Source organism: Symphodus melops (genome assembly GCF_947650265.1).
Source record: "Symphodus melops genome assembly, chromosome: 11".
NCBI classification, from domain to species: Eukaryota; Metazoa; Chordata; class Actinopteri; order Labriformes; family Labridae; genus Symphodus; species Symphodus melops.
Genome location: NC_136701.1, coordinates 20,230,315 through 20,254,955, shown reverse-complemented (window position 1 = coordinate 20,254,955; position 24,641 = coordinate 20,230,315). Strand labels below are relative to the sequence as shown.

General features: G+C 44.2%; 1 protein-coding gene across 2 annotated transcripts; it reads right to left on the bottom strand.

Annotated features, from left to right (window-relative positions):
- Positions 1-5,419: 5,419 nt before the first annotated feature.
- LOC306831359 (uncharacterized protein) lies at positions 5,420-24,028 on the bottom strand. Of its 2 annotated transcripts, XM_079355427.1 has the most exons (9): positions 23,952-24,028; positions 23,210-23,286; positions 21,970-22,432; positions 17,239-17,383; positions 16,967-17,075; positions 15,960-15,998; positions 15,807-15,860; positions 13,362-13,656; positions 5,420-6,555 (listed from the first exon to the last, which is right to left on the bottom strand). In XM_079355427.1, exons 3-9 carry the CDS (start codon positions 22,154-22,156, stop codon positions 6,332-6,334), a joined length of 1,053 nt encoding a protein of 350 aa, XP_079211553.1. In that variant the 5' UTR covers positions 22,157-22,432; positions 23,210-23,286; positions 23,952-24,028; the 3' UTR covers positions 5,420-6,331. The 2 variants fall into 2 exon arrangements, with proteins under 2 accessions (XP_079211553.1, XP_079211552.1); XM_079355426.1 differs by lacking the exon at positions 23,952-24,028 and having other exon boundaries at positions 23,210-23,622.
- Between the last annotated feature and the right edge of the window lie 613 nt (positions 24,029-24,641).

Here is a 24,641-nt window from a genome sequence, read left to right as displayed (position 1 = left end):
AAATTAGGCTCATTTATTTGAAACTGTTTGGCAAAGTAAAATATAAGTAGGAACAAGGGAAGAATATAAGTTGAGCAAATATCCAAATTTTCTCATTCTCCCGAGAATCCTGGCAATTTGTTTTTGTCATACTCTTCAGTATCACTTTCTTTTATATATTAAATTAAAATAATAATTAATTCAATATGTATATCAGTTCAAAGTGTTTTTCCTTAGAGAAAGTTTTCCGTGACCCTGCGTGACCTTTCTAAAATCTGTTCAAAATAGAAAGAACAAAAAAAAAGAAGAAGAAACTCGTACTCCAAACGGCTTCTGCGTGCAACTGCTAACATGCCTGTTCATTTCCCCGCAGCATAAGTCCCCCTTCCTTTCCACCCCATCACCACAAACCAGCGTTCCCACAGAATTCCCATGACTCTCTGCTGCTCCCCCTCTCCTCCCTCTGCGGGCCCAGACTTCAGCGAGAGGCAGGAGGGCTGCGTTGGCGAGCAGCGCACTCGCTTTAGCCCACCTTCCTCACATCTGAGAGCCTCTGTGAAATCCTGATCCCCAGAGCGGGGTGAAGCGCAGGCCCAGCTTGCCTGACCTCTTTGGTTGCCATGGATACAGCGCACTATAAATAAAACAGAGGGGGCTTTTTTTCCAAGCAGTTTGGCAGGGCTGTGTGGCCTGCTCACTGGTGGGGCTTATTTTCTCTCTCTGCCTCCCTCGCTCTGCGTCTCCTCACGCTCGTTCTACTCCCCCTTTTCACTTATTCTCTCAATCAGTGAGTGTCCGTCCTCTTCCTCTGTCTTGTGCTTCCTTCCTCTTCTTGTAGCTCATTGAGCACTTTTCATTTAACGCCTTCAAGCCAGAACACCTGCATTAGTACCATACCTGTGTTTGGATATATTCATCCTGCAAAGAATAAGCACTTACACATCCTTGTTCGATTAAAAAAGTTAACAAACTTTTTGCCTTGAAGCAAAAAACATCCGTCTCTTTCACACAAGGATCCTTAAAAAACAGGCCAAGTTGGTAAAAAAGAAGACCTAATTTGGAGGAGGGAGTGTGAGTGTGTTCGCTCACCGAATCAGGACGGCGCTGCAGATTTTTGTCTGGCACGGCAAATCTCAGGAGGCTGGAAAATAATTTGGTCATGGCTGTGGGAGGTTGTTGGGAGTGGAAAGCTAGGAGTGGGAGATGTTGGGTAGAGAAGGGTTTGAGGGGTGACTGGTTTGTGGGAGGAGGAGGTGGGGGGGGGTTTGACCGTCTCGCTGTGGTGAAAACATGCTTGACACTTCATTCCTTTCCAGTTAATGTGGAGCGGACTGCAGGATGTTAACCCTCTGCCTGCCTCTGATGCTCAGGCTCCACGTCTGCACTAAAACAACACTTTCTTGCCTTACAGAGGTTCAAACACCGCAGGACGATCTGTGGATAGTTACTGTATATTTAATTCCCCGTGTTACGTCTACCTTAAGCGAGTGTAACACTTTGAGACAATGTGACAGGCCTGCTGTGCATCCTCACAAGCTGTCATGCTGATAAGAACATTTGACCATCACATGCCTCTGTGTTTTTTGGAAATCATTTTTTTGAAAAGTAAACTACATTTCCTGGACCATCTGCCTCGTATGAATTACACAAAAGACGAAACCGGCACCGGCAAACATCCACAATGTTGCCTGGGAGACATGAGGTCACATGAGAGGATGAGTCACAGGAAACCAAAACTACAGAGAAACCAAAGCTATTGAGCGGCCGTGCATCATGGTGCTCTGAACAGAGGAGTTAGTGATGTGTCAGTGACTGGCAAATAACAAGTCGCCTATACATTTCAATTAAACAGGGTCAGAATGTGATGCTTCTGTAGAAGTCCAACTTGATGTCTGAAGAACATTTCATACGGACATGCAACCATGGTTGATCAGAATTTTCGAGACAAAATAGTACAACTTAAAACATTAATAAGATGATAGAAAAAGAGTAAATTAACACAAGTTAAAGCTTAAATAAATATAGGTTAAAGCATGTGTCCAAAGTAACAGTAATTTAAAGCTCCTGTTTGGAGTTTTAAGCTGGTTACAAAACATATGAAAGTGAACACTGATGAATCCATTCGACGCACAACAGCAATCAAGGCCATAAAGGCCTTTCACCCCTGCAGCGGGGTAGGTGTCAGATGGGGCTAACAACATACAGATGTCAAAGCTTTTTGAAATGTTTCCACTCCACATCATATGTATGTACAAAATATGTCCAGGACAAGATTAGCCAAGAGATCAATTGTCCCCAAGATGGACGCAGTAGCTCACAGGAGCTTTAATTTCCTAAAAAATCCAAAGAACATGCAACTACTAGATCCAATCCATTTCAAGGTCACTTATAAACCTGTGACCATGACTTCCTTATACTTCTAGTGTGTGTGTGCGTGTGTGTGTGCGTGTGTGTGTGTGTGTGTGTGTGCGTGTGTGCGTGTGTGTGTGTGTGTGTGTGTGTGTACTCATGCAGACCTGGAGAGTAGGGAGTTAATGCAGGCAGGGCTGTGGCGGTCCTCCTGCCCCTCAGCCAGATTAATCATGCAGGAGAGACACAGCAGGCCCCCGTTCATTCTGCCTGGGGGTGAAGCTGTGCCCGCATGCTCTCCGTATCACATGGCCTCGGCCCCCCTCTCTTTTCTCTCTCTATCACTCTCTCTTTCTCGTTCTCTACTGGGGGTGCTGGTGGTGGTGGAGGAGGAGGAGGAGGAGGAGGAGGGTGGTTGTTATTGGTGGTGTGGTGGAACGCCACAGCACGCTGTAGAGCTTTTTTTCCCCTTCTTCTACACTCTTTCTCTCCCTCTCTCTCTGTTTTCTCCTTTACTTTCCCTCCGTGGGTGTGAAGGGAGTGAGGCAGCGAAAGAAAAAGAGAGAGAGAGCGAGAGAGAAGAGAGAGAAACAGGCGTCCATCTCTCCTGCGAGGAGACAACAACAGCCTCTTTTTTATCTCCCGTCGGAGGGCCCTGACAACAGCAGCGGCCAGGCACCGAGGATGAAGAGAAGTGTGTGTATGTGTGTGTGTGAGTGTGTGTGTGAGTGTGTGTGTGTGTGTGTGTGTGTGGGGGGGGGGGGGGGGGGGGGCTGCATACCAAGGGGACTGGCCACAGATATCTCCTGGAAACTGCTCGACGATGTCTCTGCGCATCAGAGAACAGCCACAGCCATTGTTGGACTCATTTGGAAAGAGAGGCAGCGTCGTAGTTGCGTGCTTCAGCATTTTGCAGCATGTTTCACAAGCACCTCCAATGTGTGTGTGTGTGTGTAGATTGAAACTGAAATGTTTCATAATTTGTTTGGTTGTAAGTCTTCTTACAGTACATTGGATCTCAAAAAGTTCATTTATGTGCTCCCCTATATTTACTGGTGATTACAGTAGTGGCCCTGTCGGGGAGCCCACTCTGATAAAGCCTGTGAACGTTTCTGTTTGGACAGCAGAGCTCTATTTGCAGTGCATGCTTTGCTGCCAGAGTCTTATCACTTTGGCTTTAAGCACTTTCAGCTCCATCAACAGAGCCTTTGACATAAAAAAGGGAGTCAATTCTTAGCATTTTGAAACTTAGCATTTAACCAAACAAAGTCTTGATGTTATTTAAGTTCGGACATGTTGAATAAATGTACTCAAGGTTTAAGTTTACCTCCACCAGGTGCAGCAAGAAGAGTTCAAATAGACAAACTTTCATTGACTGCAACACATTTGATCATCAACATACTTTGGAAAGAGCAGTTACTGAGTGAATGAGCCGATTCAGTGTGTCCATAAATATGATTTGTATTTCAGTGTTTTTGGTTTACATGTATATTTATTTACTTTATTTGGGCACCAGGTGGTGATCGTGATGGTGTGAGTTAATTGGCCAGGTGGTATGGTTGAGTGTTGTAGGTCACGGGTAAACAGGAAGTTGGACGGAATAGGTCGTGGGAACATACGGTTAGCTTAACTTAATGTAAACAAACGACAACGAACAATCTGAATCTCAGCAACGACCTTTGGTCATCAAGGTTTGTCTGCTTCATCTTTTACTATACTGTACATGAGAACTTCCGACAACATTATTTCAGTTTGGACATTTGTTAATTTTTTTGGAAGTGACTAAAAGTAGGGTTCGAATATTGGGAAATTAGATCTCACCACTCTCCAGTCTTAATGTTTCACTTTCCTGTCATTGGAAGAAAAAAAAAAAGTCCAAACATCCCAAGTTACGTGCTATAGCTCATAGGCTCCCCAAATGTGCTTGAGCGCTTTGCTCTCAGTGATATTGTGTCTAACACAATTATTATGAAGGATATCTGATTCAACGAGCGCTTTTTCCACTTCTTTGTGCATCAATGCACAAAACTAAAATCACAGTGGAACTACTTTTCATACGCACTCAGTCATCGTGCTACATTCAGCTTTAGAGGTTTCAAAAGAATCATTTAGAAAAAAATGATTGTAAACGGCAGTAACATTGTTCAAGACGGCACATTTCCTTGTAGAGGTGTTTTTAAAGTTGAAAACAGCCCAAAAGGAATCTTTTTTTTTTTCCTTCAGATCTGTGGAGGCACATCTGGTCTCTTCAGTTGGACCAAGGTAATAACTGATCATGATACTTGTGACAAAAACAGAACCATGATTTCGGTGCACGGTGGGCTTTTTTTTAAAAATGTAACCTGTTGAGAAGAAAAAGTCCTGATGAAGCAACGACACAGTTGAACGATAAATAAACACACACACACACACTATAGCATAATGTAGCTTGAATAGATTTAAAAAGTCTTCTACTGTGCAGTTTAGGTGCTTCAGACATCTTTTGTTTGGCTCGTAGTGTTATGAAATCAAGCTCACCGTCTCCAGGTCCATGAAAGAGATCTCATTCAGACACGCAGAAGCTTCTTGGTCCCACGATGTGTTGGGTTTCTTACATGATCATATATCACTTCGGTGTGCATCAACTCAAATTATTTTGGGGTGTTGCTTTTATTCACACCACTGAGCTGTTTTGTTACCTTGGAGATGAGAGTGTGTTTTTTTTGTTGTTGTTTTTTTCCTTTTTCAAACAAAATAGACATCTGCCAAACATTAGCCGAGGTAACTGTGATCTGCAATGGAAATCACAGGATCCAAATGTGAGAATATGCCTCTCACTTTTAGCATCGGCAAACATTTTCAGTTTCATTTGCAAGCTTGGCGAGCTCTCCTGGAAATTAAGCAGGAAATGTCGGAGCACAGTAATAACAAGCGTGGGGGTGGATGATGATGTGTAGCTCTGCTGAAATTTAAATTTTGTACACTTACCCTGGTGAGGCATGCAGGACTATTTGCTGAGGCTGTTTAAAAAAAAAAAAAAACGACATGTATCCTCAGTGACATTTGACATGCAAGTTAGCACATCTAGAAGAGAAGACCTTTCACACACAAGTTTTAAGAGCGACACAATTTTATTGCTTCTCTGATTGCACCATACAAGCTTGACATAACGTTAAAAAAAAATTACAAAATGAACATTGCAGCAACAGTAAATATCCCATTATAAACAACTTCCTCCCTTTAGAAAGTGTATAAAAAAACATAAAATACAACCACACATCACTTGTATTGTACTCAGAAATGGAGTAGAGCAACACAGGGCTGGATTGTTTGGCAGTGACTGTCTAACTTGATCCACGGGGAGAGACAGACGAGGCGTTTGGCACTGTCATTGGTCCACAACAGGTCGCAGAGAGGCTCCTGCCAGGTGGCACAGGGAGGCATGCACTGCATTGTGACAAATAAACAACCATGCACTGGTCCCAGGGAGGAGACAGCAAGATGAAGAAGGAGCCTACGCTGCTTTCTTTCACCCTTCTGGGCCGTCCCATGGCCATTCTTTTGTCCCGAACCTCAAAAACGGAACGATGAAAGCCGGCGATGACAATAATCATATTGGGAAGGAATCAGCATTGTGTGTGCATGGTTTAAAATTGGACTAAAAACTGTCAGAATGCGTTTCATGATCCCCCCCCACATGTTAAAGTGGAAGTATAAAAAAAAGTGAATGAGTACATATGATCGTCATCGATACCCTGCTAATACATATATTTACAATTTTTGGCATTCCCCCCCCACAGATAGTGTTTACAGTACTGCAGCATTCAAAAGTAAAAGAACACCATTACATTCAAGAATCTCCATTTCTGTGCTTTAGGAGGGATGGCAACATTTGTGAACTGAGAGCTTCCTTTGGAGCTCTCGATCCCATCAGCCCACTCTGCAGAGGGTCCATAGCAGGCGTGCAGCATCGTCCAGTGTGGCTGTGTTCGGGATGAAGCTGAGTGGGCGTCTGTGTGAAAGATTACCTGACAGTGGGTGTGGTGGTCAGACGCAGGTGGCTGGGCTTGGAGGGGAGAGGGGGCTTGATGCCGCGGGAGGGGGATTGTGCGGGAGGCGTGGAACCTTCAACACTGAATGTTTTCATCAGCTGAGCCACCCGGCCGCGCCCTGCACAGGTTGATGTGCTCCCCGATGATACGGAGTCCTCCCGAGCCGTCTGACGAACCGCCTCTGAGGAACCGATATCTGAGGGGGGGGGGAGGACTAGATTTACTGAAGTGCTTATGCAGAGGCCAAATATCCTTTTTGTGTTTGTAGTGGGAAAAGAATCAAACAAGTATAAGAAAAGATTCATAATTTGGACCATATATTAAAGCTTTTTGACAGATTCAAATCAAGAACACAAAAATGAAAATATTTAAGGCCTTACAAAGTCAAAAAGTAAATACCAAGGTCAGGACAAAGAGACGTTTCTATAAAATATCAAAATCAGTGAGGCAAGTTTAAAGCACGCAAGCTGGCTCACACTGAGCACAGCTCGTTACATTACTAATGAACACCGGTCACCATGAAGAAGCCGGCTCACCCTCAAATGGAGCCCTGATGTTTTCGTTAAAGGGGCCACCTTGTGTAAATGTGTTCCTCAGGTGTTTAACGTGACACACTTTCTTTTCACACGCAAGTCAAAGACACATTTCAGCAGTTTTTTTAATTTTACACCATTTTAAATAGTTTGTGGCTTTGTTCTCATTTTTTCATGTTTCCAGTGTGACACCCTGAAAAATAGATGAAGGGTTGTACTTTTTAACATTTCAAGATTTGAAATGCAATTTAAGGTCAGCACTGAAAGCAAGGTACAGTATATCAACAGAGCATGTCCACTCCTCGCGTGCAAAAGACAGAAATTAGTTTTTGACTTGCACGTGAAAAATGTGCTACCTTCTTTCCCTCCTTTTCACTGGCCTCCCTTTATCCCCTCTCTGCTTGAGCAGAGGTCATCCTCAGTGGAAGTGAAGTAGGGACACAGCTGGGTGTAGAAGCTGTGTGTATGTGCGCTGGGATTGGAAGAGGGTGTAATTGAGGGAGGAATGGAGGGAACAGGAGTAACGGAGGGAAGGGAGGGAAGGAGGGAAGGAGGGAAGGAGGGAGGGCCACAGGGACGGCAATGGAGAGCAGACAGACGCTGCTCAGACACCAGAAGGCTTGAGGAGCCACATATTTTTAGCGTCATCCCCGGGGGACAGAGATATGTGAGAGCGCCCGCGTGCACGGGCTGCAGACGCACACGAGCTCACACGGAAACACACACACACACGCACGCGCACACAACAAAGTCAAAACATGCACAAGCATACACACGGATTCTAACAGTTTAGTTTTCCAAAGGACACACACGCGTTCTCATGTTACTCTCAGCTGCGTGCATGCTCTCAAACGCATCGGAAAAACACAGACACACGCACCTTTGCACACCCCTCCTGCACATGGATTCAGTCACGCATGCACCTATCTCTCCCCAACACCAAGGCACAGCAGAGACACACACACACACACACACACACACACACACAGAGGTGGGGTACAGCCAAACCGCACAGGCACTCCTGGGGCTGGGGAACCTTTAAAGCCTCTTGATGTCTTGCAGGCATGAAAAGGAGAGACCTAAAGTAGCCTTTAAGGTTGTGTTATTGTTTATTGTTGTTTACTCTCCTTTCTCTCCTCTCGCCCCTCTCCCTGTGGCTCTAACGCCTCCCTCCTCCCTCCTCTTCATCTCTTCCTCTCCCCCCCCCCCCCCCCCCCCCCCCCCCCGACTTGCCCTGCCTTCCTCTGCCCCCTGACCCGCGGTTCCTGTGTTAATGTCCTCTCGCCGCGCTGCGTGGGCTTGCCTCTGATTGTCTCGTTGTGTTGTGTGGTCACCACGGAAACCTTGGATAGGCTCCAGCAATTGAGGCTGACACACATTCAGGCACGCACCGAGCACACACACACACACACACACACACACACACACACACACACGTGTGCGAACACACACATACACACACGGTCAGAGAGTTTTTCGAGCTCGGAGCCTTGCTGCAGGTCTGAGTGGAATGCTTAATAGAAAGACAGAAAGATAGGAAGAGGGGGAGAAGGAGAACTGTTTTTAAAAGATGTAGACTTTTTGTGAGGAGGTAAAGGTACGTACATATACGTACATAAATGTGAATAAAGGCAGTGTATTTCTTTATGTAAAACCCTGATTCCTTCCTGTGGTAACCTGACTAACCTGTCCTAACACACCCAAGAAAAATGCTCCGACCCCACGCCTCTCTGCCTGAAACTCTCCACAGCAGCTGCACTCTCAGCTTCGTCAGCAGAAACAGTCGTTAAAAGCTACCTGTGAAAACACCTATTAAAATGAAAGAGAATCTCGCCATTAAATCACTCATCAAGATTGATTAATCTCCCATTTGAGCTTTCGTACGCCAGTCCTCACATCTCAGGCCAGCTCGTAAAAAAAAAAAAAAAAAAACGCAAAGGGAGGACAAAGAGGAAGGGGCGTGAAGCCGTGTCACTGACCAGGCCAGCACAAAAATTAAATACCAATCTATCTTTTTAAAGACCTCCACGTCTCTGACGGAAAGAGCGAAGGAAGACAGGGAGGCGTGGGTGGAGGGGGGGGGGGCAAAGTGGGGCAGAGGGCAGAATTCCCAAGCAGCGTGTCTGTGGACTGAAGGGCAGGGAGGAGAGGAGTTGGTGTGTGTGTGTGTGTGTGTGTGTGTGTGTGTGTGTGTTGATGGTGGAGGTGGAGGTGGGGGGGGGGGCTCCTGTGTGGGGGCTGGGGCCCCTGTCACTTATCAGCTCTGGCTGAGCGTCGCCCAGGGCTAGAGTCGGGAAGCAGCGCAGGAATGTGTGTCCTTCCCTCTGAAGGTGAAGAGAGAGGAGAGGAAAAGCCGACCGACAGACAGGGAAGGATTTATAAACACGAATACACACACGCACACACACACGCACACACACACACACACACACACACACACACACACACACACACACACACACACACACACACACACACACACACACACACACACACACACACACACACACACACACACACACACACACACACACACACACACACACACACACACACACACACGCACACACACACACACACACACACACACACACACACGCACAGACACGAACACACCCCGCCAGCTGCCGGAGACTGATACACTTTCACGCTCACATGTGTTCAAATCATGTGATATAGTGCACGACGCATATTTGTGCAGCTCTCGGGTCAGCTCTACATTCTCTCTTTTCTTCTCGTTCTCTGATCCGGTGTTTCTGTGCAGACGACAGCGTCCTCTCAGAAAGTGTCAAGTTACAAGTTGAAGAGGTCAGATTCTAAATATCTACTCACTGTAAGGGCTTGTTTGAACTCATTTCCACTCATGCTTGTTCACTAACAGTTACATTTCCTGCTCAGAGGGCACGCTGGTCGTGACTCTTTGGAGACTGTTTAGTCCGTTGGCAGAAATGAAAACACAGAAAAAGCCTGATGATGGACACTGACATAAAAAAGGAAGTAAACTTGACTTCTTGATCATTTTCTTTAGTTTTGAATCAAAACTTGTCGTCAGGCTAATAATGTGTTTTAAATGGAAAAGTAGCCTCAGCACGACAGTCTCTCAAGTCAACCTCAGTGACTCGCTCCTTAAAGGAATTTTGGGTTGTGTGAGTTTTTCTCTTTACTGTTCTGACAAAAAAAAAAACCCCTCACCCTCTTATATTTCTAATGTCTGATGTGCAACAAACTTTGAATCTTTATTTCTAAATAATGAATCCTCTGATGGTCTTAGTGTAGAAACATCAGTATTTCCCTTGCTCACAGGGTACAAAGGCTATGGTCATGTGTTCAAATCTGACCTCAGCCCTTTGCTGCATGTCATCGCCTCACTCTCTGCTCGGGGCATTTCCTGTCCCTCAACAGCTGTCGTAACAAATAAAATGTAAAAAAAACCAAACAAAACCCCCCCCCCCAAAAAAACAAAACAAAACATTTTTATTTTTCTTAAATCAAAACTCCTCACAGGAGCTTCAAGTCATCCTGAAACCTGCACTTCAGACAACAAAGTCCACTCCTCTCTTTGTGATGAGAAGTCTGGTCTGGTTCCTAACTTTGAAAACACTAGCGCCCTGACAAATACAAAAAAAACACAAAAAAAACAACCTTTTTAGTCACACATTTGACCCTGTGCTCTCCACTACCACTCGTCTTTAAGTCATGATGTCCAGTATCACACTCAGCTTCTTTAATTGTCAAGTCGTAATAATCTGAAGGTGAAATATTTAGTCCAGCTCCAGCAGGGGAATTGATGAACATACGTCACAAAAGCAGACTGAACTTCTTCTTCTACATGACGGCGGTCTGTGCTCGCAGGACGAAGGGGTCCCGCTCGACAGCTGAGGCGTGAGCCTGACTCTATAGAGCTCCTCCGTCTCCCTGCGGGGCCGACTTCCTGCCTTTGTTGATAGATAATTAGTAATTAGATAATTTAGAATCTAAACAAATGTATCCTCAACTCCCACCTTCACAGCTGCTCCTTTACTCCATCATATGTCGGCTCATCGCCGCCACGGCTCTACCTGCCGATGTCACATTTAGCCTCTACTGTTGGGGCGAACACACGTTTGTTTAGTAATTGTAGACTCCCTCAGAGAGCTCTTCTGTCACGATATCCAATGTCCACTTCAGACTTACTCAATATATCTTCAACCATCATTTCACAAATAAGTCTTGATGCTTGATGACATCAGTAAAAATAAGTTGTGTTTTTTGTGTGTCTGGTTTTTGAAATGATTTGCCCTTCCTCAAGAATCCACAATAAATCATCAAGAACTTTGAAAGAAAGAAATCAATTTAAAGTTCCATTCAGCTGTCGTCAAAGAGTGAGAAAAGATGGAGGGAAGAGAAGAGGAGAAGTCAACCTTGAGAGCAACTTTGAGACTGTAGTGAGTGTGTGTGTGTGTGTGTGTGTGTGTGTGTGTGTGTGTGTTTTTTCTTCACGAACTGATCCACATTGACAGATGTTATTGTTGAGCTGACAATAAATAGAGTTCTGCATTTATGTCATGCTTCAGAAGTTAAGGATGGCATTGACCCTAATCACTAATGCTTGGATTTTTCAGGAGCCACAAAGAGAAACAGTTTGACTCTCCATCTGAGTGAAGCTTTTCAGCTCTCCAACAAAAAAACTGTCTTGTACCAAAGTTTGCTCTGTTAATTCCTTTCTACAAAAAAAAAGAAAGAGCTTGTTAACTTCCTTCAAACTGAACTGAGTGTTTGCACCGCGAGCGTGTTCTGTAGGATGAACGTTTTTCCAGCAGAGGGACTCTATGGAGAGTTTTTCTTCCCTATGTTTTCCACCAGATGGCGCTAACTTCACCCTTACCACCACCAATTGTTCTGTATAACTGGGTCACTGTATAGTGAATGGGTATTCGGTCAATTCATGAAATTGGGTGCAGTGTTGAGACGGGAAGACTTCATATTAGACTCATAATAATTCAATAGATATTCAAGCAGGACGTTATCTGCACAGCTCGCTGTGAAGAGTGAAACAAGGATGTCGAGGCCAAAGAAATCTGAAAGAAAAGCCAGAAGCTTCCCCGACTACCTCCAGAAGACATTTGCTTTCAAAAACACAAAGAAAAAAAGAATACAGAGAAAAAAGAAACTATCCAATCAGACAGGTGAAGCCCGGCAGTGTTTGGTTGAACCTGAAGAAAATCTGAAAAGCAGTTCAACTGTGACGCAGCTAACAGAACAGGTTTTGTCACGACCCTCCTCAAGAAGCTTCTCTTTATCAAAGAATGACGAAGACGTCGAAATGACGCAGGCCGTCATTACGAGATGAAATAAGTGAAATACAAAGAGTCTGGTGTTCCTCTCCTCACGTGCTGCCTTGACTGAAGTGCCCTCAAGGAAAGCATTCGACCTTCTTCCAGAAGTACACATGTGAGAGATGACAGCAAACAGCTGCATCTACACATGCCATGTCCTTTCAATTCAAGATGAGTGATATTGCTCATGGGGACGAGTGTTTAATCATGTATGTATTTATTCTGGTCAAATGATGAAGCTCCACATTAGAGTGTTTGTTCATTATTGCTGAGCTGGCATGCACCTTGAAGGTCCCGTTGGAGAAGCCACCGAACCAGTACGAGTAGGTGTGTGGGGACAGAGCGGTAGCACAACACAAAGTCACATTTGACCCCTCCAGGCTGGCCTCTTTCTGCTCTGTCACTCCATAAAGATTCCAGCGGGCTGAGGCGTTGTTTGGCTGAAGCACATCGGAGTTCTGAGAAATAAATCCGTCTCTCTAGCTACAGCGCTAATGAAACCTATCGGGGTATGAACTTTGTTCAGCACACCTCCCAACAGCTACATTACTGCTCTCTGTACTCTCAGTGGCTATTTAGTCGGAGAACTTTGGACTGGATCATTTTGAACAAAAATCACGGTACAGTATATATATAATTTTTTTTTTTACTCTTGCCATCACCGTGCTCGACAGATGGAAATGAGCTAGTTTGCTAAATCTGGTACAAAGCATCTCCTCTCTTCTGAGACTAATGTTTCCTTATGTACAATGTCCCTGATTCAAATAGACTAACTAAAATAAGTATATAAATATATATATATCTCATATACTTATATACCATCGAACAGAACCTGTGTCTCCACTGAAAATGCTCTTCAGTTCGATCCTTTCATTTCAGTGAGAAACTTTTCATCATTTGGACCTATGCTAGACGAATGTACCATCAGTTGTTCATAATCAACCTCAGTGTTTTCTAGAACATCTTCATTTGACGCTATGAATGCAAAAAAATTAAATAATGGCAAAACAATAGTGCGAGGAGCATTTAAAGTTTAAAGATGTTTCATGATGGTGACAAACGTTTCAGCCTTATCACGGCTGTTTCTAAATGTTATTTTCTCGATGCGTGTATCATGTTTATCTTGCCGTGTGTGCTGCATCAGACTCACTCACCTCTCCCGGCCTGTGATTCTTGGCTCTTCTTTTGCTCCTGCGAGCGCTGGAGGAGTTTCGCGGGTGTCGACGAGTCGATTTTGACGGTGCCGCTCGCCGGAGGAGACGACGCAGACGAGGCCAACCTCAGACTCACCAGGCCGGCTCCTGTGTTGACAGAACCGGGCGTTGCATTTGCAGAAGCTGGTCTCACATTGACAGGGCTGCTTCTCATGGGAGGCCTGGAGCAGATGGTGGTGGTGGTGGTGGTAGGCTGAGGGACTGACGTCTCCACGGCTGCACTCGTTGACTTCAACTGAAGGAACGAGCGACAAAGAAAAAAGAAGGAAAAAAAAGGGGGGACAGAAGAGAGCGATGAGTGTTGACAGCTAATTCACATACAGTGGCATAACTGTCATGTTTGATTAAATCACTGGATAAATGATTCAGCAAATTACAGTTCTCCAGCGACTTCAGAGCTGCCGTAATGAAACACACAAAGCTATGACCACTGAGTTTAAGGATGTGTGGAGGGAAAATTATAAGGTGACTTAGAAATCAAGCTGCCTCACTAATCTTCCCTGCCGATCTCTCGCCTTCTTAATCAACAATCTCACTCTCCCCCGTCTCAGGCCGACTCCTTCCCTCTTCAAATCAGCGAGAGGAAACCTGCGGCAGAGCTGGCAACACCCGCTGACACATGTGCAGCAGAAAAACACGCCCTCTTTCTGTTTCCATCCACAAACACTAAAGAGCTAATCGTGTAATCACTGACAAGGTCTCGGCTGCTTTTTCTCTCAAACTCCCGAGGAGTCGATCTATTGCAGATACTGGTATTGAATCACACTGCAGGTCCTCTGAAACGCTGAGTTCTCCGACATAAAGGCTGAAGAGTCATCGTTTGTTTTGGTTTTTTTTAAAAAGGTTTATGGTTTCGGGGATTTTGATGCTTTTATTTATAGGATAGAGAAAGAGAGAGGAATGACATGCGTTCTTATGATGGTTCTTGTGATGTTCGGGTTCGATGTCTGCTGGGTTTTAGTTTCACATTTTTTACGTTCTTGCAGTTGTTTATGTTTTTCTGTGTTTGCCCTGTTCTTGTTTTTTGATGTTTACCAAGCACTTTGAAAACCTGTGTTTTAAAAGTGCTGAATAAATAAAGTTATATTATTATTATTATTACGCGGAAAGCGAGCCACAGGTCGGATTTGAACCTGGCTCATCAGCCCTCCGCACAGTTTGCTGATTTTTAAATGTCCCCTTTAATCGAGTTTCTTTCCCCTCTTTTGTCCTGATGCTTTCGATGTTTTGTGTGAAGAACTTTGAATCGAGCTGCTGTATGAAGCTAAAATGTGTCATCATGTCGCTGACAGTAAGCACAATACATCGACAGAGGTTAAATAACCTCACTGACTTTATGTCAGTAACAGTGCGGTGCTCTTAGTGTGGGTCAAAGGTAGTAAACGTCAACAATCAGAGGTTTCATACTTGTGCTATGTACTTTTTCAATACAATTTTATATAACAGCGGTGGACTTAGCACCGACCAGTATTCAAGTTCAGGTTTAAGAAAGCTACAACAGCTGGTTTGTCTTTCATGCTAAGGTTTTAATGCATGGCGCTGTCTGCTGGCAGATGTGTTGGGGCCTGTTATTTCAAGAGTCTGAAATAGATGTAAGAAGTAAGGGAGAGACATTTTCTTCTGTGGCAAAGCGGAGTGCAAAAAAAAAAAAAAAAAAACAGGGAACAGAGGCGAGCTCACGCGCCCAAACCTCAGGAGAGCGTCCCACAATCCCATCCATCTGCGACTGACGCATTCTCTATCTCTGGCGTTTTAATTCCCTGATCAAGTTCATCAACCATCTGTTCTGGGGCAGTCCAGAAATCCTGCCTTGCCTCTGTGATTCAGCTGCTCTCGCGGTGTGTTTCGTGTGTCACCTGCACATACACACACACACACACACACACTCACAGACATTTGTGAGAGCGTAAACGGCAAGAAAAAAAAAAAAGAGGAAAGAGAGCACACTGCAAGAGCTCAACTGGAGGCTGGGGCGATGATGGAGCCAGCGGGAGGGGACAGTCGAGTTCAGCTGTTCCCCGGAGAGAGCTGTGAGGGGTGCGGCGGCTCAGACGAGAGGGAGCCCGGAGAGAGGGAGAATGCTGGGGGGGAAAGATGATCTGCAGAGAAGCTGGCAGTGAGGGGACAGCTGGCCTAACCACGATTTCCTGTTACTCACGGAGGGAGTGAACGCCATGAACCGACGCCTTTCAGTCTAAAGCCACATCTAAAAAGAGATGAAGATTGTTCCTACTGATTTTTAGAAACCGTTCAGGGACAAACACAGCGTTAAAATGTGTCGTGCAGAGCAGACGACACTAGAAAATAAGCTGCTACAAGTTTACAACTGAATGGCAGCTATAATAGCAGCGACAGTAAACAGAATCCTATAATAACTTGATGTACCTTTTCTGCTGCTGCTGCTGCTGCTGGAGGTGATGAATGTTCGCTCACTGACACCTGTGGGTTTAACACAGACATTACACCGGTGATACAAGCCATGATGCAACCCCAGAGCATAGAGCTCAATTTGAGCAGCAGGCAGTGGCTCAGACTCACCGGCAGAGGGTGTAAAGTGCTCGTCTCTTCATGTGTTGCCTGTTCAGAGAGAAGACAGCGCCATGTTAGACGATACAAAGAGGCGACACGTCATCCTGTTCAGCTGTGTGAGTGAGGTGAACAGCTGGGAGAGTTTTACATTCGATAAAGACATAATCACGATGCCACACGAGGAGCTCTTCAAACGTATGACGACGTGACCGCACGACAATCAGAGATGCTCTTGGTTTCCCGCTGAGGGAGCAGCGAGCCAGCTTGAGCTCTCAGGGAATCATCTCGGTCAGGCCAGATGAGACCATCCAGCCAGGCTCGCGGCTGGCTCACTGTGTGCAAGGTTTCCATGGCAACGCAGGCAAAAATCGCTCTTAAAGATAGCGTGAAAAAAATAAAAGAGAGAGAAGCACTCCTCTCTCCACCTGGCCTCGCCAAAAAAAAAACCCAAAAAAAAACCCAGCACACACACACACAAACATGAGCGAATCTGGAAATGAGTCAGAGAGATTATTTTCACACAAAATGTAGGCGCAGGTTAGGAAGGCTGCCTCTCAGAGGGCGAGGGTTGATTTTTAATGGTACACAGCAGAGCCTTAATTTAAGGTTTGAGTTTATCTGATAGAGCAGCGAGTCCCAACCTAATGTTTGTGTATAAATAAGCCAATACAGGCTTTTAAGATGTAAATAGATGAAATTACCCTTTAATTAACCTTTTTATTTAATTAATGTAAACTGGCTCATAGGTGTTCTTTTTTTTTCTTCTTCTTCTTCTTTCTTTTTGCTATTTGATGCTGTTTATATTCCCTGTTTTACTGTTTTTTTGGAGCTGTTGTGACACCCAAATTTCCCCCATTGGGATTATCCTTAAATACTGGTTTAAAAAAAAGAAGAAAAAAAAGGAGTCACTTTCATCAAATCTTTTTTTTCTTCCTCTAAGTCGTCCTTTTTACCAGACTCAAGATCTCAGTGACAACAGGGCAGATTTTTTGGCCCGAAGACAAAGAGCTACACACCTTTAGATTCAGAGCGCTCCCAGGTTGTGTTTTACACGTAGGAGGAAGGTTTTCTCTCTCAATTCTGACGGGTTCTGGGATTTTTCTGCTTTTCAAGATAGTTTGACAGCTGCAAAAAAAAAAAAAAAAAAGGTTAAATCTTTGCATAGACTGTTTATACATTACTAATACAACACAAAGTTTACACTGGAGCCATGTTGAACCCATAGCAGCTCAAAAAGAGACAGATGTATGTTTACATGCGGCCTGTCATTCATCAGAGGAGTATTTACTTTGTATTGTTCTGAAGACTCGGCGTCTTCTTCTCTCCAAATCCCGAACAGATGAATTTGGAGCTCAGCTCGTCCACCTCCCCGATCACAATGACCGCCACATCTCCGTCCCGGCCCAGCAGCCAGCTCACATTCTTACTGTTGGCTGGAGGAAACACACACACACACAAACACAAACAATGACTTGGACGGCAGTGAGACACCTGGTTCAATGTTTTTATGTCACCTCACTGTAGAGATCCTTCACTCGAAGAATTTAAAATTGACACCAGACTGAGGGCGCACTCGTCCGAGTTGTCCCGTAGCGGGCTCAAGCATGATCACACTGCTCCAACTGAGCCTGACCACAGTGACCTCTGGTACATCACATCGTAATACAACACGTTAATAAAGAAAGGGAAGCGCCCACACGTCTGAGAACAACACAGAGAACATGATACAGCTACTGACTGGTTGTCTTAATTTAAGTCACGTTAGTCAGATCCAGCTGTAAAACTCTCCATAATGAAGGCTGCGTGCTCTTGCATGAACTGTACTGAGCTGAAGCCGAATCCAGAACTCACACATGAACTGGACTTTAGGGGTGATGCGTGCTCGGGCACGTTACAGTTTGCCTCGTGTGAGTCCTCACAGGATAAACACTGAATGCAGCGTCTCCTTCACACTCATCTGACAAATGTCTCCTACACTACACTAAAACTACTTCCTCTGTTTTTATGGCTTCACATGATGTGCTTTCCTTCTTCCTTTGATTTCATTCAAAGAGATTTTGTCTCAGTGGGCTCTGAATAATAAAAGATGTGATCTTTAGTTTTCTCTTTAAAGACAATCCATCAGATAATCCGTTTGATTCATTCAGACGTGAAACTGTCAGCGTCTCACCGGTGCATCCGCTGTGGAAGGCTGTAAAAAACAGGCCGAGCAGCTGGTGGGGCCTAAACAGCTGAACGCAAATGTTTTGAGACCTTCATGAGAATGATATCAACAGAGCCGAAGGGGAAAAAGGCCAAGTCCTAGTTTTGTATAAACATACATGTGAGGCTTTACTGGAACCCTGTACTGTTCTCATTCTCTAATCTGACTTACATCTGACACGAGAATCCATTCTATTCCCACTCGAAACACAGTCCCAATTCAAATAAACGAGATGTTGCGTAGCTTTGTTTTTACGCTCCTGAGAACATTGAGTCAGAACACAAACAAGCACAACAGGTCACACACAGCCGCTGCCATGTGACGATGTTTGGGGAGCATTCAGAAGTCACTGAATAGATGTGAACCAGCTGACAATCTACTTCGAGGTTGTCGGGTTGAAGACAGGATAACATACTGTCGTAGTGAAACTGGTTTCGCCAGCTTGCCGTGTGCATCGCATTGTAGCCGGGCATACCAGGATGATTACGTTCAACACTCAGAACATACCTGGGCAAACAAAGCGCACGGACCAAACTGACAGCTACAAACCACAACACCATTGTCAGGCGCAGGTGAGCTGAATCCACCAGCTAACAGTAGGAACATTTAGAAGGGTAAAGCGTGTTCATTTGTTGGCCTAAGTCCAAGCTTCTACTGTAAAAGGTGGCGTCGGGTTAGCTTCCAAAGTGTAAACAAGAAGAGTAATGTTTCTAAATGAGTGAAGATAAGAGTGTTTTTCTTTTTAGGAAAGACAAGGCCATGGTTACTTCTGGAAGAAATAGTTCAGCTTTTTTTTTTTTTTGCCCTCTGCGTCATGTGAATGTCACCAGTCTGCAACGTAAACACAAACACACACGCGTCACGCATGTAGTCATCGCCCGACCACAGCACAAGTCCCATGATCAGGAAAAGGCTGAAACTCTCATTCTAACCAAAGTTAGCATGTTAGCTCTACCAGGAGGCCACTGAGATCAAATCTAACGCTCTCTTTGTGTTCCAAACACATGCATTTCCTGCACACTTCCTGTTTCACCCCCCCCTGCTAATTGTTCGTTAGGATCAGGGTCTCGACTCACTTCCTATTTTTGCACAGAAACACGAACTATCCACCATTTCCTGTCCACCGCAAAGCTGGGTGCCTGTGTAGAGAAACTTAAAGCGCCATGGCCCATGTGATCACAGCCTGCAGTCTCCATGCAGCTTCCTCAGGACAGCTGCGTCGCTCATTAAGAGATAGAACGAGCTCTGTTCTCGCACTCTGCAGCTCAGTGTATAGAGCAAGTGCTTTGTTTGTTGGGAGCCAAGGCAAGACGGATCACATTACAATGTCAATCAAAGATGTAGAAGTGCTGTTGATTGACCATATTCACATGGTCGAGGATGGGAAGTTCAATTTCTTTTATTCATTTGAATGTGTTTTTTTGTTCTGTTATTTTTTTTTCTCTTCACCTTTGTCTTATGATACATGTTTGGAATAAATGAAATCAAATCAATGGGGACACACTCATTGAGAAAACCAGTGGCGGATTCCAATCCTGATGTTTTTATTAAATAAATATTTTGATTATAGTTATTTTTGTTGTTATTAATTTTCCTGTCTGATTGACCAACTTTTACAAAAACACGAGTGAACATTGTTAAAGTCAGTAAGGACTTCATTTCACTCTCTTTGAGTAGTACTTTACAAAACCTTTCTTTTAGTTTTCCTTCACATAAAGAGATTTTATTTTGAAAAGGGGCTTCCTCCTGATTCACGATCACAAAGTCAGTGACAAACCTTTCCCACACAGCCCATCTGAAACCTTTTTATTGTTCAACTGTTATATTACATTAAATTAAATTGATAGTCAAATTAAACATTTAAAATCTGAACAGAAAATAATCACTACATAAATAGGGCAATCATACTTTTTGTTTTGTTTTTTTTGTTTTGTTTTGTTCCCAAAAGCCAAATCCAGTCAGAAGGCGAAACATCACTTGCTTGTCCACACACATGTATCAGCTTCTGCAATTGGTTAACATCCAATTATTTACACTGAACTCTGTTAACAGGGAAAATATTGGCCTTATGCAAGTACACATTGGTGCATTCCTTATTTTTTACATTTTCAATAGTTTTGTGTTTCTGTCAGTTTGGAAACAGTTTGATTTTCATACTTCTTGATCGAGGACTGGTTCAGATATAACTAAATTTACCTGGTCTAAAAAGCCTCAGCGCTTTCCTAAAAAGCTCCATGAGCAGAAAAGTGGTCAAACTAGGACACATATTGGAGATGCTTTTGGACAGAAAGCAGAAGAGGTTTCAAGACAATCTGGCTAAACACTGAAGCTTCCTGGTCTGCAACATGGCAACCTGCCCATCGACTTTTGGGAGGAGGGGGTTGTGGGGAGACAAGCTCTCTACTATGATTTGAATTTAGACTGCAATACCCATTGTAATCAATAGGTGTCTGAGTTACATATTGCTCCTTAGAAATATTTGTACAATCCGTGATAATACGGGATGAGGTGATATGATAATAACTTCAAACTGGAACACAGCAGGAAAACAGAGATTAAAGTTTCCATGTTAGGCATAAATTCAGAGGGAAAACGCCACCATGTGAACATTATGAGTTGGCTTTATATAACTCTACTGCAGTAGTGCTTCATCATAGGATTCCATGTTGGATTATATAAAAATACAGTACCTTGTGTTATGTAATTAAACCGTCATTTCTCAGAGCAGAGCGTGCCGTCACCAGAGAGAAAATGCAGACAGGTGAGTTTCTGTCGGAGGCGTCAAACCAGTTTTAGCACTCACATGCACATGCAGCCTCCACACTGAGATTCTCCACGTTTTCTTTTGTCTGATTGATGCATGTTGGCTGATCACTAAAACTGTCAACGTGCAGAAGAATGCACTTCCTGATGCCACGCTGCCAGTGACCCCGGCCTAACACACAACTCTGTGCCCCCCCCCCCCCATTCCTGTCCTACATGCCTTCACATCTAAACCTGCCTTCCAGACATAAGTGACATCTCTGACCTAGTATTTTTTTCCCCTCCTCTGATCCACACATCGCTGGAACAAAATGATCTAAGCAAGACCCTTAAGGCCAAATGTGTCTGCATGTGAACATGTGCACACACACTCACATACTGTACGTCACATCCTCCATGTAACACCTTCATCTTAATGGCACTTCTTTAAACTCTATAAATACGCCGCCATTATTTCAGAATGACGTGCTCTTTACTTTGCTTGTGTAAATGTTGACATGAGCTGTTAGTGTGATGTTTACATTCACTCTCAATGTCATCAATCAGCTGTAATTGTTAAGGAGCGCAGATATAAATAGAAGTCCACTTGGTGAAGTCTAAATGGAAATCCGACAGTAAATCACGCTGAATGTCAGCAGCATTCAAGTCAAGATCTCAGAGTTTACAACATTAAAGACACTTTTATAGGGAGTGGCTCGACTTTGCGAGCTCAAGGAAGTTTTAAAGTGGACTTCAGTTGAATGTTGTGCAGCTCAGATGGTGGGAAGAACACAAGCTAAAAAGACTGTTTGTCTCAACTAATTCACACACGCGTCTGCAGGGATCTTCTCGAGCAACTTATGCTGAGAGTTACAAGTTAGCAGGAGTTAGCTGAAAAGATTCAGATTTGAGTCCTTAACTTAAAGGACGGCTCTGCCAAAGGCTGTGTTTAGACGTGTGATGGTCAGTCTGCTTGTTAAACCTGTATCGGCAACTTGTTGCACGAGCTGAACAGGAAGCAGGACTGTTAACAAAGGTGAAGTCGTGTTGATGATGGGATGGACGGCTGGTTACCTTTTTTTGGCTTTGCTCTCTTGCACTCAGTGTCCCCTCCGTCTCTGTCCAGCTTTTCCTCCCGCTCCTTCCAGCGCCGCACTTGCTCTTGGCGCATTTTCAGGAACAGAGTCTTCTTCTGGTCCTCATTGAGAGCGTCCAGGACATCGGGGTCGATGTACATGTCCTTTAAAATCTGCTGCAGCATGTTGAATGACGGCGCACGCAGCAGAGGAAGGAAACACTGTCCTTTGGCCGGCAGCTTCTTGAGGCGGACACTTTCAGTTTATAGTCTCATGTCGTCAGGAGACAACTTTTTAAGGTTCTTCAGCAACCGAGGCACATGCTTATTCTTACACACTTAGCTTTGTACATACTGTACAATCACACACACACCTATTTCCTGTCTGTGCTGTGCTGACAGTTTCCCCTCCCAGCTGAGATGTCAGTTTTGTTTGTCTTTGGAGGTCATCATTGGGAAGATCTACAAGAAAAAAAAGCAGCACTTTAACAAACATGTGCCAAGTAACACTGTTCACCAACGTTCCCTACAGATTCCACACTTTAATAAGTGCCATTTTTTTTCTCCACTGATTCCACCTTTTGTCACGTTCAGAAACTTTTTCTCGTCTAGCCACTCCTTCGGCCTGCCTTGTTTTAGTCACTTGTCCCACCTTCAATGAACACGGAAGAGCCCAAAAATTAAAAAAAAACCAACAACCCTGTTTCCAAACTGACAGAGAGGCTGCAGCTCATAATGGGAGGAGATTTCCAAAGGAATGGGGCTGTTTCTACCATCAGTGACCCACATCCCCCCTCCCCTTCCTCCCCCTCCTCACCAACACACATCCCTTCCCAAACCTATGTTCCTTTCTCTCTCTCTCTGCCCCAACCCGAAAGAAAAAAAAAACTCCCACAAGATAGCGGCTGAACGTCTTGCATTTCTAGCTCTAAAAACACACACACTCGGGTCATAAACCAGGACAGCAGGAGCCGGTTTTCTCAAACAAGGAGATTGAAATGGACCTCACCAATCACAGTGGGGAGTTAAACAAAGGCTACCAACAAAAGCAGCACTTGGAGGGAAAGAAGCTTGTCTCAGACTGAGAACTATCACCCTGGTGGAATACAGATTGGTGTAAACACATATCAGGGTGCAGAGACAGATAACCCGAGAAAAAGGGGAGACGTGGGCAGAGATGAAATGGTAGAAAGGCAAAGGGAGTTAGTAGAGAATGGGAGAATTAGCTGAAGTACTCACAGTGGGATGTAGACAGCCGCTCCACAGCAGAGTGTGCTAACTGAGCTGGGAGAGTCACAGCGCCTGTGGGTCCTCCTCTGCGTGTGTGTGTGTGTGTGTGTGCGCGCGCGTGAGCGAGAGAGAGAAAGAGAGAGACTCGACTGATGACATCACAGCATTCCAAAAGCTCACCCTCCCTCTCTCTCGCACACAACACACACAAAAACACGAGCGCCCCCACACACACACACACATTTAATTTAAAAACAGTTTCAGGAAGTTGATCTCTTAAAATGAGGCTGTTAAAAAGGGGCTGAAAATCCTGAATTTTAAGCCTTTTCTTTCCCACAACTGGTCCCCTTAAGACTAAATTCATTAAATACATTTTTAACATACTGATATATTTTTTTAAAAGTTAGCACAATCATCGATTTAAACAAAAAAAATTGTTACAAATGAAACAATTTAATTATTTCCTTGTCATTTGTCAAAAGAGAGTCAATGTGGCACATGTGTCAACATGTAATGCACATACAATTAAAACGCTGGCTTGTTACTGAAGGAATGTGAATGACAAATTGTGACCACAGTACGTTAGCTACATCGGCGCAAAATGCTAGCTTTTATATGTGAGGATTTTTAAGCTACATTTAAATCACTGACACTTCTCTTAATGGTAACTACTTCTTCTAACGTGTATGTTACAGCAGCCTACGAAGCCCTAGAGTCTGTCATGTGGTATTTCTCTAAAGTGGCTGCTTACTTCAGTCTGCCACATTATTGAAGCCCAACGCAGATCTTCCACTCTCTTCTACTGCTTGTGTCCTGTGTCTCATTTGTAGCTAAACACCGCCCTCTAGTGGTCAAAACCAAGAGAAGCCTGAAAATAATTACGTCACCACCAACAGCTAATGCTCAACTGCTTCAGAAGCTGAGGCACTAAAACAGGTCAAATGTACATTGAAAAAACGGTAACTCCCAGGCATTATTTCCAAACATATATACTGTAAAGATGAGCAACAACCACACTGCACATTAACACACATGTAGCAGCTCCGACAGGTTACAGTGGCAGGATGCTGTGCGTTGTAGCAGGCCTTTAATGCTATTCTGTGCTGACAGGTGATGGTAAACATGTTGCAGCAGCAGTTAAATATGAATTGGAACAGGCTGTTCTCTAAGCTATTAGTATGAGGGCTCGACCTGTTATAGTAATCTTCCCTAGCAGCATTCTTCTGTGTAATTTTTGCCGTTGTGCCTCTACGTAACAAGCCTGATAAACTATAATCAGAAATAAAAGAGGCTTTCCTTCATAGAGTACATAAAGCTTTCACAGGGATAGTCCTGATTTGACAGGATGCATTTTACCACCTTGTTCTGATGTTTTGTGCTTCCAACGCTTGGATGACCTTAACCAATCATCTCTGTAGGTTGTCGGATGAAGAGCAAACTC

What these genes read in the sequence shown, in the direction of transcription:
- LOC306831359 (XM_079355427.1), bottom strand. Translation starts at nt 22,156, where the DNA reads ATGCTGCAGCAGATTTTAAAGGACATGTACATCGACCCCGATGTCCTG. An exon ending in GAGAGCAAAGCCAAAAAAAG is followed by an intron (nt 17,384 to 21,969) that starts GTAACCAGCCGT and finishes TGTTTCCTCCAG; the next exon opens with CCAACAGTAAGAATGTGAGC. An exon ending in GGAGCGCTCTGAATCTAAAG is followed by an intron (nt 15,999 to 16,966) that starts GTGTGTAGCTCT and finishes CTCTCTGAACAG; the next exon opens with GCAACACATGAAGAGACGAG.